Below are 17,735 nucleotides of genomic sequence, written 5' to 3'. Positions count from 1 at the left end.
ATCTCTTGCTGAGATTTCTTAGTATTTCCTCCTAAACTGCAAATCCCAAGATTTCACAGGATCATACCAACAGCAGTTCAAGAAGAATCATAGTACTATAACTGTGTGGTGTAAATGGGTCCTTAGTTTCCCAAGCACCTCACACTGGAGGCTTATGATCTATCTCTTTATAGCTCTCCTTCAGCCCCATCTTCATCCTCAAATATAGCAATAATGAGCAGCAGAGCCAATGCAGCCATGGTGTATGTTATGACCTCATCATAGGGGGCTAGATTTGGCTGATCTAGCCCTGGCCACCAATGGAGCTGGCCAGCTCCTATCAAATGACGTTGTGCCGGTTCCGTGGGTGCAGAGGGATGGAACCAGAGTGCCACCTCAGCAGGCTTCCAATGTCACCCATTCTATGAGGGGAAGCCGCATGCATCACATGCACTCTACACTTTCTCCCATGTGTTCACTCTCCCAGTGAGGCAAGCAATGTGAGGCATGAGCACCAGATTCCTCACACCTTGCAGTGAAGCAGACCACCACCTATCTCCTTCTGCTGCCAGCTGTCTGACGAGGTGGCAAGTCAGCCTTCCACTTTTGCAGGGATTAGGGGAACAGGATCCCCATGAAATTAAATAAACTTCTATGAACTTCTTAGTGCCCCCTCCCAACCAGATTTAACATGCTGTCTCGTTGAGCCAGAACATGTTGCTGTGAGTGCCTATACCTTTGCCTGAAAAGCTCCTTCCCTTGTTCTTTCTTGGCTGACAACAACACTGAGCAAAAGAGACTTAATGTTTCTGCCTTCCCTTCCTCTCCACTCATCCTCACATGATACCCAAGGCATAGAGTAGTGGTTCTCAATCTGTGGGTCCCCAGAAGTTTTGGTCTTCAACTCCCAGCAATCCTAACAGCTGGTAAACTGATTGGGATTTCTGGGAATTGTAGGCAAAAACATCTGGGGACCCACAGGTTAAGAATCACTGGCATAGAGGTTGCCAGTGATCCCTCAGCATCTCTTCTTCTTGAGGAGGTGCTCAAGTCTAGATGTCATTATCATGATCTAACCTGAGGCTATGCCTCTCCATCCTCTGCCACTCCATCTCATCTTTTCCTGATTACAAGAGGCAGATCCGGGTAATGTTTCTATGAAGGCATTGGCTTCACCACTGCCTCCTTCTTGTTCTGTAGTCCCTGTGCTCCTGCACAGTGAAATGAATATATTTCTCAGAGCCACTGCTGCCACCTCAGCCTTGTGTTCTCCAGCTGGTGGTGTTATCAGTGTTGCTCAGGGGAAATAGAGACACAAGGAGGAGACAGAAGAGGAGCAGGAGGCACATGGAGGTAGCCGAAGTGGCCATATTGTGTGGGACCCGCTCTTCCTCAATCTACCCCTCCTGTTCCTGTGTACTACATGTATATCTATTTCACCTGGTCAATGTATGGCAGCATGTCAATCTCCATGTCTCAGTTTCTTCCAATCTCTCTCCATCTCCCAGCCTCGACTGCTGGTCTACACCATTTGAATAAGGACTTACAAGTCGTGTTGTGTCTTTCAGCTTCACAAGCCTATAAAAATTGCATCTGGCAGCAATGGAGACAGTAGCAAATCGGATTTGCAAAAATTAAACCCAGAAGTTTGGTGGGCTGTCTGTATATAATATAATGTGTGGGGGCTGATTTCATATTTGCCCTTTTCCACAAATGCTTGCACTGAGTCATTTTTGTATACCTGTGGCTCCAAATACATTGAATATAACTTCTGTTTCCCAGTTAAGATGTAGTTAAAATATTAGTCCTACAGGAAAACAAGACTTATTTGTATGACTAGAATCAATTCTACTGACAGTTCAACAGAATACAGCCTTAGGCATGTTTACTCAGATGTTTTCTGAGAAAACATGGTATTGTTTTCAATGGGTTCTGATTCTAAATAAAAGTGCATATGGTAGTTTATTTAATGGGACAATTGGCCTTGCATTGGTATTGAAAATTACAGAAATAATTCACTTGGACTATGCAAATTAATCCACTTGAACTGTAAATTTATCCTATATGCTTCACCTCTTTGTATCTATTTGTCTTCACACTGTACAATCTTAACTTTTCTTGCAAAAAAAGGTTTACATTTCCTCTTATCTTCCTTTACAAATCAAACAGCCTTTCAATACTTAATTATATCCTTCCTAGAGATGGAATTGTGACTCAAGGACACCTAACCTTCCGAAATTTCAACCATTGCATTAATTGTAAATTATTCCACTGGAGGTCCATTATAGCTGGCAGATAGCTCCTCTGTCTCTTGTCTTTTTGATAGATTGACCCACCGAACTAAGCATCTATCAATTTATCATGTTACATTTTGACAGCTATCTAGCTTTTCACTCATCATTTTTATGAGGTCTTCTGACATAAGACTTTCTTGATGCATCAGGAAATGAATGAATGACTGGATGGGCTGGCACGTGTAGATGACTGAATAAATGACAGGTGGGCACATGGATGGTACACCCCCACTGATACCCATGTGTAGTAGTAATCACAACTTCAAAAATATATATATTAAACATTATCATATAGAAACATTTTCTATAACATACTGCATAATATGGTCAACAATACAAAAATGCTTACACCAGCTTCTCTTCTCAACTGACAACATATATCAATGACCTCCCACCTCACCCCTATGCTTCCTAGGAATATGTAAGATTGCTGATATAGTTTTTTTTTTAGATCCCACATGAGATTGCCTTTTAACAGTTCATCATCATCATCATCATCATCATCACCACCACCACCATCACACGATCACCATCCACACAAATATTAATCTCAGAATTTTAACATTTGAAACATGTAAAGAAAGTGCTTCAACATGCTTATCTCAGGCTGGGGGAAGCAATGGAATAAAAAACCAAACTGAAAAGTGACACTACAGAGGAGAAGGGGACAATGTGCAAAACAAGGATGAGTTTCTCAAGCACATGAGCTTCATCACAGCATCAGGCATGCACTGGTTTTAACAAAAGCAAGGTTATCATTGTCCTTTGTGTTAAAGGGACTTTTTATTTGAGATTAGCAAAAGAAAGTTATTCACTTTTTAATCTAAAACGATTTAACCTTTTAACATCTGTTGTCAAGCCGGATTGTGAAGTTCTAGGTCAATAATTATTAATATGTTTGTATCTCTGTGTATATATGTGTACCTGTTAGTAACAATATGTGAAAATTGTATAATAATTTGAGGCAAGCTTGCACATCTATTAATGTACCCATGCAAAATGAATGGGTACCAGTTATGCATGGTAACTTAAAAGAGCTACATGAAACTCCTCATTTTTTTAACTCATTCAAGACATAGCGGTATAGCAAGGGAGATGAAAATGCACTAGGCTTGGTGTAGGATATACTATGTATGATTTTGTCCAATATGTTTCATATTTGTATCAGTCTAGGACTCAATCAGTACCTCAATTCAGTATCAGCTGAATGCTGGGATTGAATGTCTGGTAAAACTGCCTGGTTGGGTTTGTTCCTCCAACTCATTTTTTTCTAGATTGTGGACATATCAACAGTAGCTGGAACTGGGAAACTGCATACATGTCCTAAATGGGCTGACGTACTGGATGTGGCATCACTTTGGGGCATTGTGGTACATTTTAATGTTGGGCAGAGGCCCAATTTCCAACATCTGACTCCATAGGAAACTGAGCTAGAAGACATCAATTAAGGGATGCATCAGACAACTGAGTAATCTCTTCAGGGCTAGTGATCACCCTCATTATTTACATGTTGAAGAACAAAGGTAGAAGATGCAAAATAGTGTCTCACTGAGAACTAACTAGTAGGTTCACAGGTAAGATCTGGAAAAAAAATGACTGCATTACAGCCACTAGACAACAGTAGCATCCCATCCAGTTTCTTTATTTGTGTGACTTTCTCCATAATCATCATTATCATTCAACCAGCTGAGGCATCCTTATTTGCCTGCTCTCATCCGTCCCTTGATAAGCCAGCCATTGGACAAATGTACTCTCTTAATAGCTTTCTTAGTGGGATTTTTTTTTCAGCTTGTGCAACCCCCCCCCCCCCCAAAAAAAAATGACTGTGCAAGTTGTTCAGCAGAGGAAATCTCTGCCTCGGAGTGTAGTGGAAGCTCCTTCCTTGGAAGCCTTTAAACAGAGGCTAGATGGCCATCTGTCGGGGGTACTTTGATTGTGCTTCTCCTGTATGGAAGGGGGTTGGATTAGATGGCTCATGTGGGTCTTCTATTTATTCAACTTTGATCTTTTCCCAGGCTCTTAGAGCTTCTAGGTCAGCTAAACCTTAAACTATTAGTGGTTAACACCAGAAATAAGAAAGCAAACAAGATGTTAACTCGAGTCTCTAATTCCAATTCTTGGGCCCAGCTAGTTATATGTGTTAAGTCAGAACTTAGTTACTTACTTACTTTTACTTACTTAGGCGATCCCTCGTTGGACGAGTAAGATGGTCTTCCATTATGGATTTCCCTGTGGGTCCGTATGTGGCTGTGGAGCCCTATTCTTGCTCTGCATCTTCTTCCGCAGTGAGGGCATTGGTTTCCAGGTGGAAGGCGTTCCCGGTCGGGGTTGGCTTGACGCGCCTTCCTCCTGGCACGTTTCTCTCTTTCACCCTCCACTCGTGCCTCCTCGAATTCTGCAGCACTGCTGGTCACAGCTGTCCTCCAGCTGGAGCGCTCAAGGGCCAGGGCTTCCCAGTTCTCAGTGTCTATGCCAGAGTTTTTAAGGTTGGCTTTCAGCCCATCTTTAAATCTCTTTTCCTGTCCACCAACGTTCCGTTTTCCGTTCTTAAGTTCGGAGTAGAGCAACTGCTTTGGGAGACGGTGGTCAGGCATCCGGACAACGTGGCCGGCCCAGCGGAGTTGATGTTGGAGGACCATTGCTTCAATGCTGGTGGTCTTTGCTTCTTCCAGCACACTGACGTTTGTCCGCTTGTCTTCCCAGGAGATTTGCAGGATTTTCCGGAGGCAGCGCTGATGGGATCGTTCCAGGAGTTGCATATGACGTCTGTAGACTGTCCACGTCTCACAGGCATATAGCAGGGTTGGGAGGACAATGGCTTTATAGACAAGCACCTTGGTCTCCCTACGGATGTCCCGGTCCTCAAACACTCTCTGCTTCATTCTGGAAAATGCTGCACTTGCAGAGCTCAGGCGGTGTTGTATTTCGGCGTCGATGTTGACTTTGGTGGAGAGGTGGCTGCCAAGGTAGCGGAAATGGTCCACATTTTCTAATGTTACGCCATTAAGCTGTATTACTGGCATTGGAGAGGGATTGGCTGGCGACTGCTGGAACAGCACCTTGGTTTTCTCAATGTTCAGTGACAGGCCGAGCTTCTCGTATGCTTCTGCGAAGGTGTTGAGAGTGGCTTGTAGATCTTCTTCTGAATGCGCACAGACGACATTGTCATCAGCATACTGGAGTTCTATAACAGATGTTGTTGTAACCTTGGTTTTGGCTTTCAGTCTGCTGAGGTTGAATAGCTTGCCATCTGTCCGATAGATTATTTCCACTCCGGTGGGAAGCTTCCCATCAACAAGGTGAAGTATCATAGCGATGAAGATGGGGAATAGAGTTGGGGCGATAACACATCCCTGTTTGACACCGGATTCCACCTTAAATGGGTCACTTTGGGAGCCACTGCTGTCCAAAACTGTTGCCATCATGTCATCATGGAGGAGCCGCAGGATGTTCACAAATTTGTTAGGGCACCCGATTTTGTGGAGGATGGTCCAGAGAGCGCTGCGATTCACTGTGTCAAATGCCTTTGCAAGGTCGATGAATGCCATGTACAGGGGTTGGTTTTGTTCCCTGCATTTTTCTTGGAGTTGTCGTGCAGTGAAGATCATGTCCACGGTTCCTCTGGAGGGGCGGAAGCCGTTCTGGGATTCTGGGAGGGTGTCTTCTGAGAGGGGCAGGAGGCGGTTTGCAAGGATTCTTGCGAGGATTTTCCCAGCGGAGGTTAGAAGGGAGATACCTCGATAGTTTCCGCAGTCTGTTCTTTCCCCTTTTTTGAAGAGGTTGATGATGGTGGCATCCTTGAAATCTGCTGGGATTTTCTCGGTCACCCACACTTTTTCTATGAGCTGGTGGAGTTGGTGTGTTAGCTCAGATCCTCCCTCTTTAAAGATTTCAGCAGGGATCCCATCTGGTCCACTGGCTTTGTTATTCTTCTGTTGGCTGATGGCATTGCTGACTTCTTCCAAACTAGGCAGTGCTGCAAGCTCGTCCCTGGTTTGTTGTTGTGGGATTTGTGAGAGGACCTCTTCGGCCACATTGGAGCTGCGGTTCAGGAGGCTTTGGTAGTGTTCTTTCCAGCGTAGTGCAATTGAGTTTTGGTCCTTCAGGAGTTTGGTTCCATCTGATGAGCGTAGAGGCTGTATGCCATGGTTTCTTGGTCCATAGATTACCTTTGTGGCTTTGAAGAATCCCTGAGCATTATGGGTATCTGCCAGGTGTTGGATTTCTTCGGCCTTCTTTGTCCACCAGATGTTCTTGAGTTCTCTTGTCCTTCTTTGGACCTCAGCTTTTGCACTAGCATAGATCTTTTTCTTAGCAGCACAGTTGATGTCTCTCTGCCATGCTTGGAAGGCTTTCCTTTTCTTGTCAATTAGCTGTTGGATCTCGATGTCATTTTCATCAAACCAGTCTTGATGTTTCTTGGCTTGGTATCCAATAGTTTCTTCGCAGGCTTGGATGATGGAGGTCTTCAGTTTGTTCCAATGTTCCTCAACATTTTCGGGGTGTTCTATGGGTAGATGGTCCTTGAGTGCTGTTTGGAGATGGGCTCGTCTGGAGGGCTCCTGAAGGGCTTGGGTGTTCATTTTGCGCCTTGTCTTCCTTCCTTGGAGTCTGCGCTTGGGGGCGATCTTGATAGCCATCGAGGATCGAATTAGCCTGTGGTCAGTCCAGCAGTCGTCAGCACCTATCATGGCTCTTGTGAGGAGCACGTTACGGCGGTCTCTGGCGCGTGTGATTACATAGTCTAAGAGGTGCCAATGCTTTGACCGGGGGTGCTTCCATGATGTCTTGAACTTGTTTTTCTGGCGGAAGAGCGTGTTGGTGATGACCAGGTTGTGCTCCGCACATTTGGTGAGAAGCAGGATGCCATTTGAGTTGCTGTTTCCAACCCCGTCTTTTCCTATGGTCCCTGGCCACAAGTCGAAGTCTCGCCCGACTCTTGCATTGAAGTCCCCCAGGAGGATGATTTTGTCCTCCTTAGGTATCCCGGATAGGACGGTGTCCAGCTGACAGTAGAATTTCTCCTTGATGTCTTCGTCAGCATCTAGTGTTGGAGCATAGGCACTTATGATGGTTGCCCGTTGGTTTTTGGCAAGATCGATTCGGAGGGTTGAGAGTCGTTCGTTGATGCCAGTGGGTGCTTCGGACAGATGTTTCACCAGATCATTTCTGATGGCGAAGCCAACTCCGTGCATTCTTTGGTCTTTTTCGGGCAGTCCCTTCCAGAAGAAGGTGTAGCCTCCTTTTTCTTCCTTCAGCTGTCCCTCTCCTGCTCTCCGGGTCTCCTGAAGGGCTGCTATGTCGATGTTGAAGCATCCCAGCTCCCTTGCAATGATGGCAGTTCTGCGTTCGGGGCGTTCACTGCCACTGTTGTCCATCAGAGTCCGTACGTTCCACGTACCGAAGTTCATTTTTCTTTTTTGGCCGCAGGGTGGTGACCCCACTGGACGCGGCAGTCCAGTCAGGGATGAGTGAGGCAGACTATGTTTGGGGCACCTTTTCTAGCCCCCTCCCCATGTGGGGTGAGCAGAGTGGGTCCTCAATAGGGCTGCTCAGTCGCGGATACAGCTGCCGAACTACTCAACTGCCTCGGACCTTGAGGTAGAACGACTGAGTCCGTACCCACCGCCCATGTGCCAGTCTGTGACTAGGGGCTTCCAGATTTCACAGTCCTGCCCCCGTCGCCACTCGCTGATCGCCATGGGACTTTGGTTGGTTGGTTTTTATTTTCTTTGGAAGACGCCTGTGCGTGGATTTTTTTAATGTGTGGGGGTCAGTGCACAACTGATCAACACACAGACTTCACAGAGTGAGGTTCCACTGGTGATGTAGTTTAACACAATGACCGTGGCTTCTCAGTCTGTTGCAGCCTTCTTCCGCCTTCGCAGCCGTTGTAACATGTACCATGTTATCCTCCGCCTGCTCCGCCGTTGAGGTCTTTGGGTCTTCAGACTGTGCTTGGTCTGGAACCTCCCCCGCAGCCACTCCTGGGAGTGCACGACTCCAGTTGTTGTGCCTACAGGTTCATCGGAACACGCAAGCCCCCTCACCACGACAAGGTGACAGTCCATCGAGGGGGGGGGTCTTGGGCCCAGCTAGTTATATGTGTTAAGTCAGAACTTAGTAGATCCCATGGATTCAATGGGTCTATTCTAGTAAGGACTAACAGTTACATTTAGGCTACTTTCTAGCTCTTTCTTGGTCTCATTTGCTTTTTTTTTGGCAAAGGTTGTGAAGACTAATAATTTAAAGAGCAACAACCCTGGTAACAACAGTTGATGTCAATCATAAACAAAATAATGTATGACAGTAAAACATTTTTTAAAAAATCAAAATTTGTTTTAGATTTTGATTACTGTCAATAATGATTTCTTTTAAATTATGCTGCAGATGCAACCTTTCAGTCCAGAAGAGAGCATGACAGGAGCCACTGGAGATATCAGATCTCTTCTAAGGTTGAAAAGAGAGAGAAAATTTGACCCCAGAATAACTCCAGCAGAAACTCCCTTAATCCCTGGAGTCATTACTGATATTATAGCATATCAAGGTGAGCTGAAGACAAGTGCTCCCAGGGATGTTCCAAATCCAAGCCAGACACTAAATGACCTCTGACCTAAAGACTTGATTCCAATGAGGGATAATTTAATGAGAAAACATTTTGATGAAGGGAAGCAAACAGTGTGAAATCAGCCCTTTCTTTCACTTCAGATAGTTTAAGGACTTCGGACATTTCAGAAGCCTTGCTTTCAAAGCTCTTTGAGCTAAAAAATGTGCCTAGTTATAAGCTGGATCGGCACTGCTTTATATCCCAGGATCTGATCCCAGATTTTCTGATGAACCCAGATTATCTGGAAGTATAGACTCAGATCCTTGGTTATAGGGCAGTGTAGATCCAGCAATAGTTTCTGAAAAATATATGTAGGATTTAATGTAACAGCTGGTATCATTTGGTTAGTCCTGACTAGAGTTGACCCATTTATGTGTTCAATGTGTTAGTCATCCTATAGATAATTCTAATAGATTCAGTAGATCAATGGGTCTTTCATTGTTAGGAGAACAATACAGTAAAGGTCAATAAATGCCAAGGCTTCAAGTGTTGCATTCATCTCAAATATATAGTGATATTTTTGAAGGGTCTCTGCAATTTTCCATGCTAAGAATAGTTCCACAAACAGTGGACATCCAAGATCAAATTGTCATCCAGCAAGAAGAACTTTGTTGAGAGAAGAAACCTATGTTCTGATGTGCACTTGAGTATCATAACAGAGCTTTAAAGATATTGGTGACTGAAGACTTTGAAATTTACTTGTGGTAAGTTTCAAGTGACATCAGTGAGACCGTTGACTGCCCTTTTCTTTGAAGATAAGTTCTCCATTAATTTTAACAAATCACCAGGATGCAAAACAAAGGTTTTCCTATTGGAAAACCTTCACAACATGCAGAAGTCTTATGAAACCATTGGAACATCTATGTGCTTATTTAAATTGCCTCCTGGGGGCTACATATTGCCCCACCAAAATCACTGGGACTGAAAAAATATTGATGTTGAAATCTGCATCCAGATATAGATTCACAACAGTTGAGTACATGTCTCCTGTGCCAGTCTGATTATATCCAATTGGGTTTATTCACAGATGTGTATTCTAGAATTGCAGCTGAATGTATGGCTAATCTGGGAATACAGACTGGTTCACACTAATATTATCTACTGATATAGATATATAGAAATATTAGTGTTGCAGAAATGTATCTATAACTCTGTTCCAATAATCCACTTGGGTTTCCTTCATTATCCATGTGCAATAACATTCAATAATGGGTGGTGCGTTGTAGTTTATTTTCAATATGCAAAATTTCCCCTGTGGAAAAGGATCACCGAAACAATGTGAATGCATAGTCTGAAGAACACTTAGATTTAGAAAAGGCTCAACGGTATTTTTTAAATAATTTATATAATATTAAATATGTTGTGTTTTCTACAGCTTGGGGAATCCAGAGGAAATTCCCCAAACAGATTATGTACATTAAAATGATTAGAAAAACCATAGCTTTATCACTGTGAAAAAAGAGTGTGGGTGGGGAAGAACTGAAAGTAAGTGCTTGAAAAAATAGAATTCCAAAGATTTTTAGAAAACACATTTGATACTAAACATAATTCAATATAAATGTAGTTTAAATATTATTTTTTTAAAAAGTTCATGCAGTGGTTAAATTGCCATAATACATGTTTTTGTGCCTTTTTGTTTGTTTAAAATGGCTTCTTAATTTTTGTTTCTTGCTTGTTTCCTTTTGATAATAAGCTTAGAATTCTGTCCCTTTAACTTTGTTTTAATAGCAATGTATTATAGCATGATTTATCGACATATGGCAGGTGGAAGTTGACACAAATTATAATGAAAATTAAAAGAGTCATTTATGCAGCAGGCGATTCTAATTTAAGAAACATTTATTTGCAGGCTTTAAAAATGAGGGTTTAGAATAAAAATGGATTTAAAATGAAAGCTTTAACAAGTGTTACCTTTTTCCTGCAGCCATTCCTCTACGGGCCGGTTATATTTGAAGGGGATTTTCTGTTTTACCAATTGGAACGCAGTATCAGTGTTGCCTTTAAAGTTTAAAAAACAGCTTAAAAACAATCTGAAAAGTCAATGAAATAGTTAAAACATCCTAGGTTTGTTTCTCTGCTTTTATTTATGAAGGTATTTAAATATACATAAACATAAAGGTATATATTTAATCTTCTTTTAGTGTGGTAAAGAATAGTTAGACTTCATTTCCTGGAATTCTAGAAGATCAGGGGGATTAAAACTGTAAAAGAAAGCCTTCTATATTTCTTAAATATCTTCTATTGATGGCCAACTTTGACATATAAGTTGTTGCATTTAGATATACACATGAAGGTTAAAGCAGTTTAGGTATCTCAGGTCCAACACCTTCACTCTTCTGTGCATTTTGAGACAGCTTTCTTCAATCAATACACTCAAATGAATGTGCTTTGGACATCCATTCATGATGTACACATGAACATTTCTAGAGAAAACATAGATACTGGAAGTAGAACTTGTTTGAGACACCATAGTTTGCTTTTGTGCACTGAGATTCAATATCAGGAGAGGGCAATGATAAACATAAATGTAATGAATATAAATCTATTTAGATCTCAGCATCCTGCCCTGCTCTAGCAAGATGAAATACAAAATCCAAGATGGTACTATCTATAAAAGACTGATTCTTTGGAGTGGGAATCACCAGATCAAGATTTAAACCCCATCCCAAGATTGTTCTAAGTACATGTCTCCTTAACTACTTCCTCTTTTCTGAGTCTTGGATAAGAGACAAAGTTGTCTTTTCCACTTCAGATCACAAGTGAAAGATACCATGTTTGAATGATCCATGTGTAAAGAGAGCAAACCCTCTCAGCAAGCAAAATGCAGCAACCTCAAGGAGAAAGATTAGAATTCCCTGCCATGGAAGTAGTTTTCTAACTGTGGGAAGAGTTTATGTCCAGGAGTAGCTATTTAAACGTCATCACTGTTTGCTGTCTGAAGTGCTACAGTATCAGTGCTACAGTGTCTCACATCTACCTTATTCTGCTTCTTGTCACATTTTCTCAGGTGTGTTCAGTTCTTTAATTTGAATGTCTTCTCTTGGTGAAGTGTTTGTGAAGCATGTCGTAACTTCCAGAGCCACAACCCACCACAGAGAAAAAAATACAGCAGAAGCACCATGCTGAATCAGACCAAAGACCTACCTATTCCAGTATCTTGTTCACACAATGTTCATCTAGATGCCTATGGGAAGCTCACAAGTCTTGCATTCTTCTGCTTCTTTGAGAAAACATTGGTGAGGGTGACTTGGTGGGCTAATCAGGGTTGGATAGGCAGAGAAGTTGCCTGTTGAATGGTTTCATTCATGGGAATTTTTCATCTATTCACAAACATTTTAGAGTCAAAACCACTTAGAACACAGTGCTTCAGCACAATGAATAATGGAGCACAGAAAAGAGAAAAGAATGTAGGTAGATAAGAAAGTCATCTAAGGATAATGTACTTTAGCTAAAGATATGTCAAACAAGTTCCTTTTTTACCATTTTAAACATTTTGTTATTTCCATTAATTCTCATAGCAACATGTCTGCATCACATATATCATGGTTAAAGGTTGATCTGATATATTGGAATATAAGAAGATGGGTTGTTGCAGATTTTTTGGTATGGCCATGTTCTAGAAGCATTCTCTCCTGACATTTCCTCAGAAGTTATAAGAAGTAAGGGGTAAAAGCGCCGGAAATAAATAAATAAATAAATAAAATAAGATGCATTTGGAATCTCATTTTACAGGTTCAGCTCATCTGCCAAATGTAGTCTTCACATCCACTGAAATGATGCCTCTTTCAGCAGGCTGACTGGTATTTTTCTGATGGTCGTTCATATTTGTATTTGAACTTAAGTAATACTGACAGTCAGTTTACATTTGGGTGTCAGACCTATTTCTTCAAATGCAGATGTAAAAGAGGGCTACAGTCTGGAATATCAAGTAAAAACCTCCCTGCTGGGACATTTGAGATATGAAAGCTTTATGGTTAGGCTGGAGAAAAGGGCAGAGGGCACAAACAGTTCGTTCTGAAAAGACCTGCTAACTGTTGGAAGATCACAGACCAAGTTCAATAAATGTTTGCCCTGATTGGATACAGTCTGCATGAGAGAGAACAAAAAGCTTTTCATAAGTAGCTGCCATTATATGCACAAGTGTTACAAAAGATATCAGTCCCTTTGAAGAGCCAGTTAATTAAGTACTGTGGACAGACATCTCTGTTCTGCTGCTCTTATGCCTGAGGCCCAGTGTCAACCTGACATTGCTCCATAACATCTGCTATTATGACTCAAAAGGCAATGTAAAATTGTGGAAACCTGCTCTGTCAATCATCTTTCCAAGCGCATTAGTGATATAGGAAGTTGCCTACAGCATAGAGATACCTAAAAGGATGCATTTCACAAATCCAGAATCATTTGAGTTCCCATTAAACGAGATCAAGGATGAAATTCTCCAATTACTATACTTTGGAACTACCTCACTGACTATTTGATCCTGGAATAAGGTGTCCAAGGACAGAGACCCCAACATAATTATCCAGTTTTTATTTCTCTTATTTTTGTACAACTTAAACAGATGATATACAGTTTATTCAACACAAATAATAGAGCAAGGGGAGGAGGGAGACAGATGATGAAGAACAAATTACCGAGCCTCAACCTACATGAATCAGTTCGGATAGGCAGAGATACATTGTGTACTAAAAATTTGCAAGCATGGAAGATGTCGATGTCTATACAGAAATTGGGGAAATTATGATGCCAAACAGAATCAGCTGTTTTTAGATGTTCATGAGACTTTGGTAGTATTTATGACTTGGCCAGATGATAAAATAATGAACTTGTTCTTTAAAAGGGGAATGAACAATGCATCTCGCTCTGGGCCAGAACAAACCAAAGAAATTCTTTTTAGTTGGATAAAGCTGACATTGACCTGTCATTGCTGTTTGCCAGGCAGAGCCTAGGCTGAGTGAATCTCAAAGGGTGTTCAAGGCCTAAGTTAAAAAGATGCAAAGAACATTAGTTCTCAGCCACAATCAGAGTCAAAGGGAGTCCAGGGTCTAGCACAAAATGGGGGAAGGCAATATAACAAAAAAGCGAGGGGTTAGTGTGCTGTCGCACGCTGGGCCTATGCATTAGACTGTACACAGGACATAAATTCTCTGTGCCCAACGGGACGCCGGGGCTGCCTCAGAATAAAGGCCCTTAGATTCCCCCAAACAGAGTCTTTAAAATGCTTAAAGTAAGTCCAACAAAGTTCTTTTATTAAGGAATAAACAGGAACAAACAGGTACTTTAACGGTTTTCTTTACAGTCTATAGGCTCTTTCAATCTTGTCCACTAGGAACAGGCACTGTCTTCTTAACTGTAGCTAACCGATGGGGAAATCCTAGCTTCTAATCTGGGCAGTCTGTACTTGCCTCTGTTGACGTGGAGCCCCTGCACCCGGTACCAACTGCGTCTGGCTTCCGCGAGTGACCCTTGCCTCAACAGAGCTTTGTAGACCTCCAGGGAAAAAGATGGAGTTCAGGTTGCTGTGATGGCCGGCTGGAGTCCCTCAGCCAAGCTGTGGCTGTATGTCTCCTGGCCAAGCCGTAGGGCTGTATAACCCCGGCCAAGCTGTAAAAGATGAAGCTTTTCTACAGGAGCCACTTCGTTCTATGTCCTGTGTGAAAGGCTTCTCTGTGAGAACTAACTCAAAATGGCTTTTTTCCCTCCAAAACTCAACAAGGGGCGGGATCAGGGAACCTAACTATAACTGGCAGGTGGCTTACCCTATAAATGCAAATTATAACAGGAAACCCCCTGCTGCAAAATCCCAAGCATGGGATTGCACACAAACATTTAAACACAGCAAATACATCTGGAGCTCCTGGAACAGCTGTTCCAGAACAGTTAGGAAGCAACATATAAATATTTGATCTTATTATGTGCCTTCACATTAACTTATGAAGACCCAATCAAAGGGTTTTCTTGGTCACTATTTAATTAGAAATGTTCTTGCAAAGCTGAGAGCAATATGTGGTTCCCTTAAACCTTTTCTCAACATCCCAAGGTTGTTTAGAGCCCTTTAATCCAAGAGGACTGTATCACATTCAGGGAAGCCTTCTAGTAGCAGCATGATGTTCTACTGCTGCAGAATGTAAGGAGTCATTATGCCAATGGGACAATGCATGGTCTAAATATATATGATCTTCAGGTAAATCCTTCACATTCCCAGGTAGAAATAACAGAAGAGAGGGCTGAGAAAGACTCATACGTGAACCCTGACCTTGTGATTAGACAACCTAGTTATCTGAATCTGTGCAAGAGTGTTTCTGTGTAGGAGCTTTCCAAATATTATTAATAAAATCAAAATGAAAAAGGGAGAGGAAGAAGTGAGAAGAATTGATCTATTTCAGCATAAGCTTTCCAAAGAAGAGTTAAAGAGATCAAGACAAGTAAAGAGATCAAGCAATAGAAAGGAAGGAATCATAATAGGAAGGATAGGATACAGAATAATGCCTGGTGTATCGACTCAGGCCTCTGAAAAATATCTGAACCCAACAGATAGCATCAGTTCAGTTCATTCTCATTCAGCCTGTATGAGGTTAAATTATTTAAAAGTCCGTGATTAAAAAGTCAAAGCAAAAGAATATTTATTTTTGTTCATTCCTAGCATTATGTTGGATAGCCCAGAAAGGAGTCTTGGTTAATTTGGTTTTATATCTGCTGTTCTTGATCTTAAATGCTTTCACTTTGGAGGCACCTGATTTACAGGTTGTGCATTGCAAAATCATTTGACAAGTACAAATTAGCACCAGCACTGATGGTGCTCAACCATCCTTTTGCAAACCATGATAAGGAACAGGATATTCAAGGATGAGTAAGCAAAGACCTGAATGAAAGGGAATCTTGTAGATACATCCTATAAATGTTTTGTTAAAGTCAATTTTATTTCAATCTTCCAATGTATCATTTACAATATTCATGCATATTTATGCATAAGACCCTGAACACTATAAAAATCCTGAAAATCAAGCAAACCCTGGACTTCTATATAAACCAGGAAATGTGTTACTAGTCTCTACCACATCTTTAACAATTTTGATTTTAAGTTTAAGTTTACGTTTATTTTATGATTATTGTTATTTTGACTTTTGCAGAGAGCATGTTTTGACGTTAAAATATACATCAAAATACCATACCTTTAAAAACTAGGGAAAAAATTGAAGGACATTTGAAAATTCAAAATAGTTTAAATTGCAACATTAGCATCTTTTCATGATCCTTTTAAAAGTTATTTCCCCCCCCCATTTATTTCCATCATTATTCAGATTGACTTTAAGAACATGTGCATGAGAACGTGCGCATCTCTCCACGTCAAGGACACGAGTGAGTTAAAGGAAAGTTTCTCATTATCATCAGAAAGACTTCATCAGAAAGCAGTAAAATATTTGTAGAAAAGAAATCCATTCAATCCTGCTTCATTTGGGCAGATCTTTTAAAGAAAAAGCACTTAGAGTACATGGTGATCTCAGAAGCACACATTTAAGACACAATCATTTATTCAGTGAAAACCGCTTACGTCATCTGAGTCAAAATCTGATTCTTGGTAGACTGAAGAGACATAAAGAAGGCCTATACAGGAAAGCCCACATGGAATCTTCACATATAATTAGGAAGGTTGCAAAAACACACTCATTTAAAAAAATGAATTTAGTTTTGCTACTTGTGGCTGATAAATTACTTGCATATAACAAATTACTGTTATTAATTACCCCTTAAAATCAAGAAAGTGTATATTTTGATCTCAATGTCGAACACAATAGGAGAAAATCAGAACATTTATATCACTGTAAATTAAAACCATGCAATCTTGTTTAAGAACTGAGTGTTAGGCATCCTATCATCTTCCATCGGATGTGAATCTGAAAGAATTGATTCACCAATATGAATTCACAAACATTCTTGCTGGTATTCAACTATACATTGGATTTCAAAACAAGAGATCTGGGAAAGGCAGAAATCCTCAACCATTATTATTACAGTAGAGTCTTGCTTATCCAACCTTCGCTGATCCAACATTCTGTATTATCCAATGCAATCTGCCTCCCATCCGGATCCACAGCTGTTTCAATACTTTGCAATGTTTTGGTGCTAAATTAGTACATACAGGAATTACTGAATAACTTTATCAAGTGTTGAACTGCTTTTTCTGTCAATTTGTTGTAAAACATGATGTTTTGGTGCTTAATTTGTAAAATCATAATGTAATATGATGTTTAATAGGCTTTTCCTTAATACCTCCTTATTATCCAACATTTTCGCTTAACCAACATTCTGCCAGCAAGATAAGCGAGAGACTACTGTATTATTATTATGGTTGAAATATACTTTATTATTATTATTATTATTAACTTTATTTATACCCCGTAAAATCTCCCAAAGGACTCGATGCGGTTTACAAAGGCCAAGGCCGCCGCCAACAACAACATACAAATATAACAGTAAAACTCATAAGCAAATAATAAAATATCAAGCAAACAATAAAACACTAAAAACAATGACACCATGATGCATTTAAAAACCTAAGGGCCGGGCCGAAAGTAATAGACAAAAATTTAAAAGTGCTGAACTTGACCGGAGGTAAATAGTGGTTTTTTGGAAGTAGGTGAAATGTGCAGACAATTCTGATCTCTAACAAAGTGCATTAGGGACATGATGCCAGGGAGTTTCCTAATCTGGAAAGGCACACTGGAACAGCCAGGTCTTCAGGCTCTTCCTAAAGATTGCCAACGTTGGGGCTTGTCTGATGTCCTTGGGGAGAGAGTTCTAGAGTCGGCGGTCACCACAGAGAAGGCCCTGTCCCTCGTCCCCACCAAACGCGC

At 41.1% G+C, this 17,735-nt stretch overlaps 1 protein-coding gene across 50 annotated transcripts in view; it reads right to left on the bottom strand.

Annotated features, from left to right (window-relative positions):
- NRXN3 (neurexin 3) overlaps positions 1–17,735 on the bottom strand; it is a 1,474,105-nt gene that overhangs the window by 176,098 nt on the left and 1,280,272 nt on the right. For 37 of the 50 annotated variants that reach the window (XM_067462930.1, XM_067462932.1, XM_067462927.1 and 34 more), the window contains one exon: positions 10,792–10,878. The exons of the other annotated variants lie outside the window; for them this stretch is intronic. In XM_067462930.1, the coding sequence (XP_067319031.1) occupies positions 10,792–10,878 (87 nt within the window). The remainder of the gene's footprint in view (positions 1–10,791; positions 10,879–17,735) is intronic. 50 annotated transcript variants of the gene reach the window in all.

The sequence above is a fragment of the Anolis sagrei genome, chromosome 1 (assembly GCF_037176765.1).
Source record: "Anolis sagrei isolate rAnoSag1 chromosome 1, rAnoSag1.mat, whole genome shotgun sequence".
NCBI classification, from domain to species: Eukaryota; Metazoa; Chordata; class Lepidosauria; order Squamata; family Dactyloidae; genus Anolis; species Anolis sagrei.
The sequence above is the reverse complement of the archived record's forward strand: the minus strand, read 5'-3'. Positions and strand labels throughout refer to the sequence as shown.